At 65.9% G+C, this 12,754-nt stretch overlaps 1 protein-coding gene across 2 annotated transcripts; it reads right to left on the minus strand.

Annotated features, from left to right (window-relative positions):
- Window positions 1-1,361: 1,361 nt before the first annotated feature.
- EFNA3 (ephrin A3) lies at window positions 1,362-10,873 on the minus strand. Of its 2 annotated transcripts, XM_054292728.1 has the most exons (5): window positions 10,687-10,873; window positions 3,606-3,895; window positions 1,923-1,988; window positions 1,713-1,790; window positions 1,362-1,569 (listed from the first exon to the last, which is right to left on the minus strand). In XM_054292728.1, the coding sequence occupies exons 1-5, from the start codon at window positions 10,797-10,799 to the stop codon at window positions 1,448-1,450; spliced, it is 669 nt and encodes a 222-aa protein (XP_054148703.1). In that variant the 5' UTR covers window positions 10,800-10,873; the 3' UTR covers window positions 1,362-1,447. The 2 variants fall into 2 exon arrangements, with proteins under 2 accessions (XP_054148703.1, XP_054148704.1); XM_054292729.1 differs by lacking the exon at window positions 1,713-1,790.
- Window positions 10,874-12,754: the final 1,881 nt, after the last annotated feature.

Here is a 12,754-nt window from a genome sequence, read left to right on the forward strand (position 1 = left end):
CCAGGACCCGTCGGACGGGTTCGGCCGCTCTTCCCGCACCCGGACAAGCCCGGGCCGGCGGGACACCCAGCCACAGCCACCGCCCAGCAGCGCCTGTTGGGTGGGGGAGAGTGGCTGCGCTCTCTCTGCGGCTGGGAGGACTCCCCTTCCCCAGGAATCCAAAGGGGAGTGGGGCCCTCGCAGCCCCCCATCCCTGCGGGGAGAGTTGCTGCCCCTTTCTGGGGGCACTGAGCCCCCCAAAACCCTGCAGAGCGCAGGGTAAGGAACCCACGCGTGCCCCACTGTGTCTGTGGGGGTCTGGGCACCCCATCAACACCCCCTTTACATGCGATCCCACCCCAGGCACAATCCAACCCTCACATCCCCTTGGCTGGAGGTGCTGGGGGGGAGCAGAGGGCGCCCCCCCAGCCCGCAGGAGTTTGTGCCAGATCCCCCCGGAACAGGCAGGAGCCGGCATGCCCGGCACAGCCAGACGCGCCGCAGGGGCGATGCCGCAGCTCCCGTGGCGCTGCCAGCGCCCCGTGTCTGCTCGCTCCGTGCACCGAAGGATCTCCTGCTCCCAAAGGCCACCCCAGCACCCCCAGGGCTGCGCCCCACGGGCCCCCCGCGCTGCCCTTACCTTCCAGCGATCCTGCAGTCCGCGCCGCAGTGGAAGCACCGCGTCCCTGCCGGCGCTGGGGGGTCGGTGGGGAGCAGAACCAGATGTGGGAAGTGCCCTGCGTCCCCCTGCCAGCGGTACCGAGCCGGGTGTGCCTGGCAAGGCGGGTGGCACGGTGGAGATCAGCCCTGTCCTGAGCGCCTGTCCGAGCCGGAGCCCCCCTGGGACCCCTCCGAGGGGCTGGAAGTGCTGCACGCCACCGTGACAGGGATCCCTTTTTTTTATCCTTTTATTAATTTTTTTTTAATAGACTAAGAGCAGAATATGAAAATCACCAGCCAAAGCACTTGAAAAAAAGATCGAGAATGTTTTTTTTTTTTTTTCTGTTTCGTTTTGTTTTGTTTTTCCCCAAAAAGTGTCTGTGCGTTTGCATAGGTCGGGTCTTCACGGAAGACGAGGAAAATCCAACACGTTCGACTATGTACAAGCCAGCCCGGGGCCGGCGCCGCTGCCTATGGTACAGTATAGATATAATATCTCTGTAGTCGCTCTCTGTACAGTATGTATAGATCTATATGGGTATGTACAGACTGCCCGGCCCCGGGGGGGTCCCTGCTCTCATCGGGGCTCGGCGCTGCCCCCCAGGCACGGAGCAGCCCCGGGGGGAGGCTGCGGGCAGGACCCCGGGAGGAGCCGCAATCCTGCGGAGCTGCCGGTCCGGTGCTTGCCGTGATCCTGCCGCTCTCCGGGCAGGGCTGGCGCTCTCGCCGTGCTTCCGAGGCTCTCACGAGGGGCAGCAGACGGAGGGGGGCACAGCGGCGCTGGCCGGGCCCCCGCGGGCACCGGGAGCTACGAGGCCAAGAGCGTCATGAGGAAGAGCGCGGCGGCCACGGCCAGGGGCAAATGTTCCCGCTTGGGGCTGGTGCCGCTGATGCTCTTCTCCAGCTTGGGCATCTCCGGGTTGAAGTTTTCTGCGGGGGCGAGGGGAAGGAGAGGATGAGGAGGGCAGCAGGGCGGCTCTGAACCCCCACCCCGTGGCTGGGGCTGCCCCAGGGGCGGCGGCAGGAGAGGGGGGGACACGGCTTTGGGGGTCGGGGGGCTGTGCCTGACTCACCCAGGTCCTCGATCTTCACCTCGGGCCGCAGGGTGAACTGGGGCAGGGTGGGCGCCAGCTTCTCCCCGGAGTGCGAGGCTGCGGAGGGAGAGAGGGGACGGGGGTCACTGCCCTGCACTGGAGCTCCCCACATGCGCCCACCCCTCAGGAGGGACGGGGGCACCCACGGGCCAGCCTCGCCGCCCCCGGGACGGGCACGGGGGTACTTACTGGAGGCGCAGCAGACAAACACCTTCATCTTCAGGCAGGCCCGGCGGTGGTTGTGCGTCGGCGTGGCTGCAAGGAGAGAACGTGCTGAGAGGGGCTCCGTGGCAGGGACCCCAACCCCGGCACCCCGGGGCTGGCTGGGTGTGGACAGAGAGGGGGCTGGAACTGCCCAGGGGTGGGATCCGGGCTGGGGGAATGCAGCAGCACCCCAAATCCTGCACCAGCACCCCAAATCCTGCACCGATGCCCTGCACCAGCACCCCAAATCCTGCACCAATGGCACAAAAAATCCGGCACCAATGTCCTGTACCAGCACCCCAAATCCTGCACTGATGGCACCCCAAATTCTGCACTGATGGCACACAAAATCCTGCACCGATGCCCTGCACCAGCACCCCAAATCCTGTACCAGCACCCCAAATCCTGCACTGATGCCCTGCACCAGCACTCCAGGCCTGAATAATCAGCTCTAGCATCCCAATCCAGCACCAGTGCCAGGCACCAATGCTGCAATCCTGCAGCAGCAGCCCCTGAACCCCGATCCTGCAGCAGCATCCTGCATCCTCCATCATCATCCTCCAGCACCCCATCATGCCCTGGCACCCCCATCCACACCCCCACACTCCCATCTGTTCCCTGCATCATGGAAACCCCCCCTCCCCCTGTCCCTTTGCTCCTTCAACCCCCCCAGAGCTCCAGGTTCAAATTCTTAGGGGGGAAACAGCTGCTCAGTTTTGGGGGTGCAGGGGAATCGGCCAAGGGGGACACAGAGGGACCCAGCTGGGGTGGGACTGAAGGGACCCAACTGGGGTGGGACCTGGGGTTTGGGGGCTGTGTGGGGGTCCTGCCCTGGTGCCCCACATACACATGTAGTACTCCTCACATATGTAGTAGCACTCACACATGTAGTAACTCACACATGTAGTAACACACACGTAGCAGCACTCACACACGTAGTAACTCACATGTAGCAGCACTCACACATGTAGCACTCCTCACACACAAAGTAGCGCTCACACATGTAGTAGCACTACACGCGTAGCAGCACTCACACACATAGTAGTACTCACGTGTAGCAGCACATACAAGTGTAGTAACTCACACACATAGTAACACTCACACATGCAGCAGCACTCACACGTGTAGTAACACACACGTAGTAGCACTCACACTTATTCATACATGTAGTAGCACTCACATGTAGTAACACACACGTAGTAGCACTCACACATGTAGCAGCACTCACACAGGTAGTAACTCACATACGTAGTATCACTCACATATGTAGTAATACTCACACAGGTAGCAGTACTCACACATGTAGTAGAAGTCACATATGTAGTACTCCTCACACATGTAGCAGCACACACACATAGTAACACTCACACGTAGTAACTCACACACATATTAACACTCACATATGTAGTAGCACTCACACATATAGCAGCACTCACATAGCAGCACTCACACCTGTAGTAACTCACATATGTAGTAACTCACACACATACTAACACTCACATATGTAGTAGCACTCACACATATAGCAGCACTCACATGTAGCAGCACTCACACATGTAGCAACACACACGTAGCAGCACTCACACCTGTAGTAACTCACATATGTAGTAACTCACACACATACTAACACTCACACACGTAGCAGCACTCACACCTGTAGTAACTCACATATGTAGTAGTACTCCTGGCCCGCACGGAACTCGTAGCCCAGCGAGAAGGCGCTGTAGCGCTGGAACTTCTCCGAGAACTTGATGGGGCTGTGCGGTGCGTGGGGCCGGTTGCACTCCCAGCGCTTGAAGCCCTGGCTGGTGTTGCAGGTGCGGTAGCCCTCCGCGTTCACCATGTAGAGCACGTACTGCTCCAGCCGGTGCTCGGGCACCGAGGCGTTGTAGTGAGGGCAGTAGATGTCCAGGTAGTCGTTGACGTTCACCTGCACCGTGTAGCCCTCCCGTCGCAGGCTGCAAGGGAGAGAAGGGCGGGAGGTCAGCGTTGGGGAGGCCCTGCACCTTCCCAGGCAGGGTTCTCTCTCTGATGAGGTTGCAGCGAGCTCTGGGAGCAGTGGTGAACCCTGTTCAAGCTCTGTGTGAAGCCCATGACGCAGCCTGAGCCGCACAATGGAGCAGAATCCCCGTCCTGGAGGGCGCGGGACAAGTGTCAAGCCACACGTACAGGTGGGATGGGCACACAAGAACAACCTCAAAGAGGAGACAACGCACAGACGCGCCCAGAAGGGCATCAGGGTCCCTCAGGCATCACGTTCTCCACGGGACAGCCCATGGGCGTGAGGAAGACCCCGGAATTCCTCGGAATTCCCCGGCATTCCCCATTTCCAGCAGCCTGGAGCCGACCCACCGCTGCCGCCCACCAGGGCCCTGGCACGCGTCGCAGCTCGGAGCCGGGATTTCTCACCCCGCTCCGGCTAATCCCGTTAGTTCCTTAATGCCGTAAAGGGTGGCCCTGGGGGAGCCTCATTTACATTGATTAGGAGCAGCAATCCCCTCAGATCCACTCAGGAGAGGCTCCGCTGGCTCCTAATCCGCGCCCGGCGGAAATCCCGGCCGCGGTAATCCTCGCCGCCGCGCTGACCCCGCTGCTCCTGCCAATTAATTACCACCGGAGCGGGCTCGGCACCGGACCCTGAACGGACCCGCATCCCGCAGGACACGGGCAGCAGCAGCATCCCGGCACGCGTGGCCGTGGAGATCTCCAGTGGAGCTCCACTCCCGGCCGTTTCCCCATTTCTCAGGGCAAACCCCACACCGTGCGCCCCCAAAGCATCACTCGGGGTTCGCTCGGCCGGGGGTGTGGGGGGTTCGCCGCTCCTCCAGGAGCGCAGCGTTTCCCCGGGTCTCTCTCCCCGGCAGGGCTGGGCAGGCAGCGGGCAGGGCTACGCGTGCAGACGCCCCACCCTGCACCATCGCCCCCGGCGCTGTTTGAGGAGCCCCGGCGCTCCGCCAGCGCCCGCGGCACCGGAGCCGAGCTCCGAGACCGACACAGAACCGGTGTCGGGAGGCAAAACGCGGGAGGGACAAGAAGCGCTGCCTCCGGTACCGGGGGGGCAACAAGGAGGGGGGAAAAAGCTGATGGCAGAACTCATCACTCGTGGGACGGGGAGCGCAGCCCCACGCCGCCCCTCCCTCGCTGCGCAGCCGCTACTCCGCAGCCCATCCCGGCAGCCGCCGGCAAGTGCTCCGCCGGGAAGGTGCTGAGGCAGCCACCCTTGCTGAGCGGGAGCCGGGACCTTTCATCTTCCCCCTTTGATGTGGTGGGAAGGGGGAGGCGGGGGGGGAAGGGGGGGGGAGAAAAAGGCTTGTTATTAAAGAAATGGCCCCAAGGAGAAAATCGCAATTAACTCCACGCGGGACGCAGAGCTGGGACGCCGGTGTACCCCAAGAGCAGCTGCTCCACACCGGGGTGAGCACCCGCAGCTGGGGCTCCCCACAGCTGCGCTATGGGACACAGGGATTAGGAGAAGTGTCACAGGTGAAGCTGTGTCATGGGGTGCTGGGGAGAGGTAACCCCCCGTTCTCCTGGGGCACCCAGTGCTGAGGAACAGCCCCCTGGGAGCCCAGGATGGGGCTCGTTAAGGCCCAGCTCATTAAGAAGTGTGGCTGCTGATAAACAGCCCCACTAACGAGGCACCGAAGTGTCCCCTGGGCTGGGGGACAGCAGCACCCATGGCAGGGTGCAGGAGCCACAGATGGCGTGGCAAGGGACCCACGGGAGTGACTCCCACGGGCATCACCAAAAGCTGGGAGGGGCTGAGGAATGGCCCCATACGGGGAGAGCCACAGGGCCATCACAGCCTGAGGCACATCCAGGTGACCCCAGCAGCGGCTTTGGTCACAACACTGTGTCCCTGCCGCGCTTGGCTCCTCCTGCACAGTCACTGCAGAGCAGCAACTCTAGATACCCCCAAATCCCTCAGTGCGACGGCCCAAGTGCTCCAAGATCTGCTGACAGCACCATCCAGAGAGCCCGTGGGCCTTGGTTTGGGGTGGAAGGGCAGGAAGAGATACTCTGAGAGAGGGACTCTACCTCTTTTCTCACCAGCACCCATCCCAGAGCAGGCACGGGCTGCCTGGTCCCTGCCAGCTCCATGGTGGGAAGCACCATCCCCAGCTCTGGGATGGACCCTCCAAATCTCAAACTCTGGCAGCCACGGCACGGCCGGTGGGGGTGGTGGGCTCTGGCAGTGCCCGAAGGGTTAAGTGCGGGAGGAGAACGGGCAGCATCACTTCTGCACGACTGCGTTTGTAGAGCAGGGCTTGGCGAGGCGGTGGTACCTTCCAGCAGCCTGTCATGCTGGGCAGATGGATGTCCCCTGGCAGCACCGGCCCCGGGCTCGGTGCCCACCGGCCCCGCACCGGAGGGATGCTGGTGATACCCTTGATGGCACCCTGGTGGCACCTTGGCTACCTGGCACGCCGCAGGCACCGGTGAGCCGGGCGGGCGCTCCGCTCCGCTCCCATCTGCTGCCATAAATCCGGGCTGCGTGCCGCACGCTGGCTCCCACACCGCCGGGGAGCGCCTGGTGCACTGCAGCACGCCCTGGCAGCGGTGGCACGGCGGGACCGGACCCTCATGGGGACCCTCACCCTACAGGGACTCATCCCCATGGTGCTGGAGAGGCCTGGAGGGCAGCAGGGCCGGAGCGGGGCTCAGCACCCCGCAGTGGTGGTGCCAGCGGTGAGGAGCAGGGCAGCGTGGTGTGTCCTCCGTGTGGTGCCCCCCAGCACTGGACAGCCCCCAGCACAGCCAAGCTCTTTGTTCGGCTCCAGTAGCTTCGTCCTTTTGGCGCATCCGGGGCCCATCCATCACCCGGGGAACAAAAAAGTGCCATTGATTTACGAGTCCCCTTCCCGTCACCCCGCAGCACAGCGAGAGGCAAAGGCGCATCGACCGCTGCGGCCGGACAGAGGGACGGACAGACAGACAGACAGACAGCCAGACCACCCGCCCGTCCATCCTCCCGCACGCAGCGCGGGGGAGACGGGGGGCTCAGCGCAGCCCTCCCCACGCAGGCAGCGCTGCACAGTCACGGCGCCCAGACGGCCACGCACACGCGCGCTGGCTCGGCAGACAGCGCCTGCGACGCTGCCCACGCACACGGGTGGCACCGAGCCACGGCACAGCCCCCCCGGCCTCGCCTGGCGCAGCCGCAAGGCGCGGGCGCTACCGGCACACGGTGTCCCCGGTGGGCACCTCCCTGCGAGGGATGATCCGCACGTGGAGGGAGCGGCGAGCGCCCGGCGGGACAGGGAGAGCGGTCCCCGAGCTCGCCGGGACTCCAGGAGCACCCTACAGGTGCCCCCCGTCGCTATCGACGGCCGTACAATCCCTGTAAATCCCGGCTAAAGCCGGCACCTTCCCGTGTTGCTAACAAGATCAATGAGGTTTCTAATTGGGTTTTAATTAAACCATCAATCTGCAACCGGTGACTCAATTACCAGCCCGGGCAGGCGCAGGTGGCCCCGGCCCTGTTGCACCCCGACACCGCGGCCGCTTCTCCCACGGGAACGCCGCCGGTGCTGCCGGGGCTCGGTGCCGCCCCGGCGCCGTGACTCACGGGGCACGGCACGCTCTGCCCATGGTCACCGCTCCTGCCGAGGGCGGCTGCGTGCTTGGGCTTTCTGTGTGCCCAGCCTGCAGGGCAGAGGATGAGGTGGGGGCTGGCCGAGCCCCCCAGCCAGCCTTGAGGGGTGTTTTTGGCACTGTCCCTACATTCAGCTCCACAGGTGGGCATGGAACTGCCTCTGCTTGGGCACAGAACTGCCCCTGCTTGGGCACAGAACTGCCCCTGGCTTGGCACAGCTGCCCAGCACCTCCTGCTGGATGCCCCCAGCCCCGCGGGTCCCTCCTGCTGTGGGTGACTCCTCCTCAGCCCTGCTGGTGCCCGTGGATGGGGTGGGGGGACCTGGCCAGGCCCTGCCCTGGTGTTGGGGTTTGGCTGCTGCAGAGGAGCCTGGGCCCCTCCAGACGTGCTCTGCAGGGATGTGGCTCCTCTCCTGAGTGAGATCCTCCCCAGCTCGGCACTGAGGCTTTCCAGAGCTCACTCCAGCCCTCTCCAGGGCCCACTCCAAGCCTCTCCAGAGCGCACTCCAGCCCTGCTGCCTGCAACACAGCCTGGGCCAGATAAAAGACACCCTGAAGAGGCGAGCGTGGCGGCAGAGCCAGCGCTGGGGGGAGCTGCACGAGCTGTGTGCCTGCACAAAGTGCCACAACCTCCCTGCACACAGGTGGGCCCTGACCCCCACACCACAGCCAGGCACCCTGTGCACCCCTGTGTCACCACATCCCCTGCTCTGCCCCCTCCATGGCACCTAGTGCCCTCAGTACGAGCACCAAAATCAGTCAGTGGCACAGTGTGGTACACCCCAACCTGCTCTGGGGTGATTCTTGGAGTGCAGCAGTGTCAGGAGCACTGGCCATGTGCGTCCATGAATTGCTGTCCCCGTCTTGGCATCAGGGACAGAGCCTCCAGCATGCCAGGGCCCAGCTTGTCTGGGGACACTCCAGGAACCCCGGGCCCTGCTCAATGGGTCACCCCAGGGTCACAGGCCCCACAAAAGCTGCTGCTGGGTGGACACGGCTGTCCTGCACCTTTGTCCCATGCCACCAGGCCTGTTCCTGGCGGGACTGGGGAGTGGAGGGCAGGGATGAGTCAAGGGTCATCCCACACCCCCAGGGCCTGCTGGCTGCCATCAGGGATGGAATGCACAGCTGGACCAACAACCAGGCCGAGCAGGAGCAGGATTTGAGGATCCCAGCTCCAAACCAGCCCTGGGCTTTGCCAACACACCCCAAACCCATGGCATGAGGGGTGCTCTGCCTGCTTGGGGACCCTTCCTGGCCTCCTGGCACCCCCAACCATTCCTTGCGTGGCCAAAAGGGCTGAGATGCCACCAACCCCCTGCTTCCAAGGCACCATAGGGCTGCTCCCTGCACTGCCCCTCATCCTGTCATCCCGCTGAGGGCACCAACAGGGGTACCCAGGGTAGCATGGCAGGAGCCACAATAAATTTGTGCCCAAGGAGTGGCCACAGCCAGCAACCCCCTCCTCCCCGGAGAGCCCCGCAGGGCCGTGCTGGGCTTGTTTATGGCTCCACTTGCAGCAGGGTTGCTGGGATTTGCAGGCTGCGGCCCAGGGAGCCTAATTCCCCCCATAATTTATCTAATCCAGACACTTTGCCGTGCGGCTATAATTGCGTCCGAGCTGCCGCACTGCCTAACAATAAATATCAGCTCGGGAGTCCCTGGGACACGGCTCTGCCGCAGCCGCCCCCACCGCGCCGCCCATGCCCTGAGCCGGACGCCGGCGGCCGCGCCAGACACGCCTGCGCAGGGGGTGCGGGCATCTGGCTGCGACACCCCCGCCTTGGCACGGCCTGGGCACTGCCAGCCCCTCCGCCCCGTCCCCCGAGAGGTGCCAGGGCAGCGGCAGGTCATGGTGGTGATGGGCATGGGGGAGTCACGGAGAGATAAGGGTGAGGGTGGCACGGCTGCCAGTGTTGTGGGGGTGTCATGGTGTGGGGATGAGGTTGGGGGTGCAGGGGGTCTGGGCAGAGCAGGGGGGTGCGGGGGGATGGATGCTGAGCGTGGAGGCACCTCGGCATTGTGCTGCGCCTCGGCACGTCGCACACACGCACGATTTATGGGGCCCGAGCTTCCGCCTGGCGACACAATCTCAATGGCAGGGGAGGGGGCTGCCGGGGCTGCTCCCACCCTGCACAAAGGGCTGTGGCGTGGGGGGAGAGCCCGGGAGAGCCCCTGCACCGACGGGCGCCAGAGGATGCTCTGGCTGGATGCGTGTCCCCGCCACACCCCTGGGCACTCGCACCAGCGAGGGACCGAGAGGTGGGCGATGGCAGCAGGCGCAGATCCCCGTGGAGGGGTCCACGGACGCACCACAGGCGCGCAGCCCCCATTTCCCGAGAGGGTCCAGCCCACACCGTCCCCATCCACATCGGCTCCCGGCTGTGGGTGCGCCGGAGAGGGCAGGGCGGCCCCGGCGCAGGGTGTGAGGGAGGGGCTGGGCGGCCAAGGCCAGCGACCCCCGACCGCTCCTCGCTCCCGGTGGCCGCTCCCACCCTCCGCTCTCGCCCCCCGCTGTCCCCGCAGCCTCGGAGCCACCCTGGGGGTGCCACGGCTGCCGGGCAAAGGCGGTGGGGGGCGGCAGGCACCTGTCGGGCCCCCCCGCCTCCGCCGCGCCGCCGGTGCCGCTCCCGCACCCAGACATGCGGGGGGCGCGACTGGCGGGGGGAGCGGGACCCCTGCCCTGCCCTGCCCCGGCGCACCGGGAGATGGATGCCGGGGGGAGCAATGCTCTCCCCGCTGCCCCCGGTGGCTCAGCGCTGGCGGCGGGGGGGCTCTTCCCCCGGTGCTCACGACCGGGAGCCGCCGAGCCCCGCCCGGCAGCGCGGCCGCGGGGACACGAACCGGCCGGGCGGCTGCACCCCCCGCCGCCGCAGCCATCCCCGACCCCACGGGCACGGCGAGGGGCACCGGGGGCACCGGCAGCCGGGGAGAGGCGGCCCCGCCCGCACGAGGGCGCCGCGAGGAGAGCGGCACCGGGGGTCCCGCAGTCCCGGTGCCGCCCGCCGCCCCCAGCGCATCCTTCAGCGCGATCCCCGCCGCGTCCTTCCCGGCGGCGCCCCCCACCCCGCGCGGCCCCGGGGACACCCCCCACCCTCTCCACCTCCCCACCCCGCCTCCCGGTGCGGGTCCCGCCGCCCCCGCCCGCACTCACTGCGGGTTGGAGCTGTTCCAGTGCACGGCGTGCCGGTTGCCCAGGGCCCCCGGCGGCCCCCGGCCCGGTAGCAGCAGCAGCAGCGGGAGCAGGGGCAGGAGCCCAGCCGCCATCCTGCCGCCGCCCGAGCCCGCCGCGATGCCGGGGAATGGAGGGAGGCAGAACCGAGCCCGAGCCGCCCGCGCCCCGCGGCCCCGGCGCCCAGCTCCGCCCCGCGCGCGCCCGCCGCCGCCGCGCCCCCGCGCGCGCTCCCGCCGCCACCCCGGGCCCGCCCCGGCACCGGCTCGGCACCGGCACCAGGCTCGGGGCTGCGGCTCCCCGCGGGTGCAAACACCGGGGCCAGGTCCCGGCAGGACCAGGTGGCACCGGGGTCGCTCCAGGACCCCCATGAGCGGGGGGCGTTACCTGTGTGGGGTCCTGCTGCCATCGGGGTCTCACTGGGACCCCCGTGGGTGCTCCCACACCTCGGTGCACCCCTGCCTGTCCCTGTGGGAGCCGGTGCCACTGGGATCTCCCTGGCACACCCACAGCTGGGGGCAGCAGGGCCAGGAGCCCGCGGGATTGGGGTCGCTGTGGGTGCGAGCTCCGGGCTGTGGGGCAGCTGCCCCTGTGGGTCTCTGGGGGCTGTGGGTGCGGGCTCAGCGCCCCAGAGGGTCCTCCCGGTGCTGCTGCCAGTGCCATGGGGGTCACATGTGCTCACAGAGGGGTTTGGGCACCCTGGAGGCACAGGAGTGGGTGGGAGGGAGTGTGCCAATGTGCCAGGACAGCTTGGCTACCGAGGAACACGGATACAGTGCCAGGCTCTGCCGCCTGCCCTGACCTCCCTCGGCAGCCAGCGCTTGGCCAAGTGCCCACACACATGGGCAGGCCCTCGTTCTTCCCACACCCCAAGGGTTTGTGGGGTGGAGGTTCCTGGGGGGAGCCCAGGGGAATGTGGGGGCTCCCCGGGTGTGGGGATTGAGCCGAGTGCCAGCTCCCACTGCCCGTCCTCGGTGGGATCCCTTAGCAACTGCCGAGCAGCGCCGCCCGGCCGAGCCCAGTGCCAGGTGATCGGCGCCCTGGCACACGTGGGCACGCTCGGGCACGCTCGCACTGGCACGGGCACGCGGAGCTCAGCGGGAACGTGCAGCTCAGTGGGCACACTTAGCTCAGCGGGCACACAGCTCAGCGGGCACACGGAGCTCAGCAGGCACACTCAGCTCAGAGGGCACACTCAGCTCACAGGGCACATGCAGCTCAATGGGCACACTCAGTGGGCACACTCAGCTCAGCGGGCATACTCAGCTCACAGGGCACATGCAGCTCAATGGGCACGCACAACTCAGCAGGCACATGCAGCTCACTGGGCACACTCAGCTCACTGGGCACACAGAGCTCAGTGGGCACACAGAGCTCACTGGGCACATGCAGCTCAGCGGGCACACTCAGCTCAGTGGGCACACTCAGCGGGCACACTCAGTGGGCACACACAGCTCAGCGGGCACACTCAGCTCAGCAGGCACGTGCAGCTCACTGGGCACACAGAGCTCAGTGGGCACACGCAGCTCAAAGGGCACACACAGCTCAGCGGGCACACTCAGCTCAGTGGGCACACTCAGCGGGCACACACAGCTCAGCAGGCACGCTCAGTGGGCACACTCAGCTCCCTGGGCACACGCAGCTCACAGGGCACACTGAGCTCAGCGGGCACACTCAGTGGGCACACTGAGCTCAGCGGGCACGCTCAGTGAGCACACACGGCTCACTGGGCACACACAGTGCCCCCCCAGCTCCCACATGCGCCCACCACCCCCAGCCCAGCAGCCTGTGCCCCGGCAGCGCTGGCATTGTGCATCACCTGCAGCTTTGGCAGCCTTGAGGAGCTCGTGAATGAAACCAGGAGGTTCCCAAACCGTGGCTGGGCTTGCTGAGCCGGCCTGAGCTGCTCCTGCCAGCAGCTATCTCACTGTGTGGTGAGCGTGGCCAGCGTGGTGCTGTGCCAAATGTCATGTTCCCATGTCCCCAGCGGGCCTGGTGGCTCTCAGGTGCCCTGTGCTGAGTCTTGGGGGCTCTCCTGGCTCCCCAGAGT

The sequence above is a fragment of the Melozone crissalis genome, unplaced genomic scaffold (genome assembly GCF_028551555.1).
Source record: "Melozone crissalis strain CALT ecotype California unplaced genomic scaffold, PUWL_Pcris_2 ptg000114l_1, whole genome shotgun sequence".
NCBI lineage: Eukaryota > Metazoa > Chordata > Aves > Passeriformes > Passerellidae > Melozone > Melozone crissalis.

What these genes read in the sequence shown, in the direction of transcription:
- EFNA3 (XM_054292728.1), bottom strand. Translation starts at nt 10,799, where the DNA reads ATGGCGGCTGGGCTCCTGCCCCTGCTCCCGCTGCTGCTGCTGCTACCG. An exon ending in TGGAACAGCTCCAACCCGCA is followed by an intron (nt 3,896 to 10,686) that starts GTGAGTGCGGGC and finishes TCTCCCTTGCAG; the next exon opens with CCTGCGACGGGAGGGCTACA. An exon ending in CCAGGAGTACTACTACATAT is followed by an intron (nt 1,989 to 3,605) that starts GTGAGTTACTAC and finishes CTCTCCTTGCAG; the next exon opens with CCACGCCGACGCACAACCAC.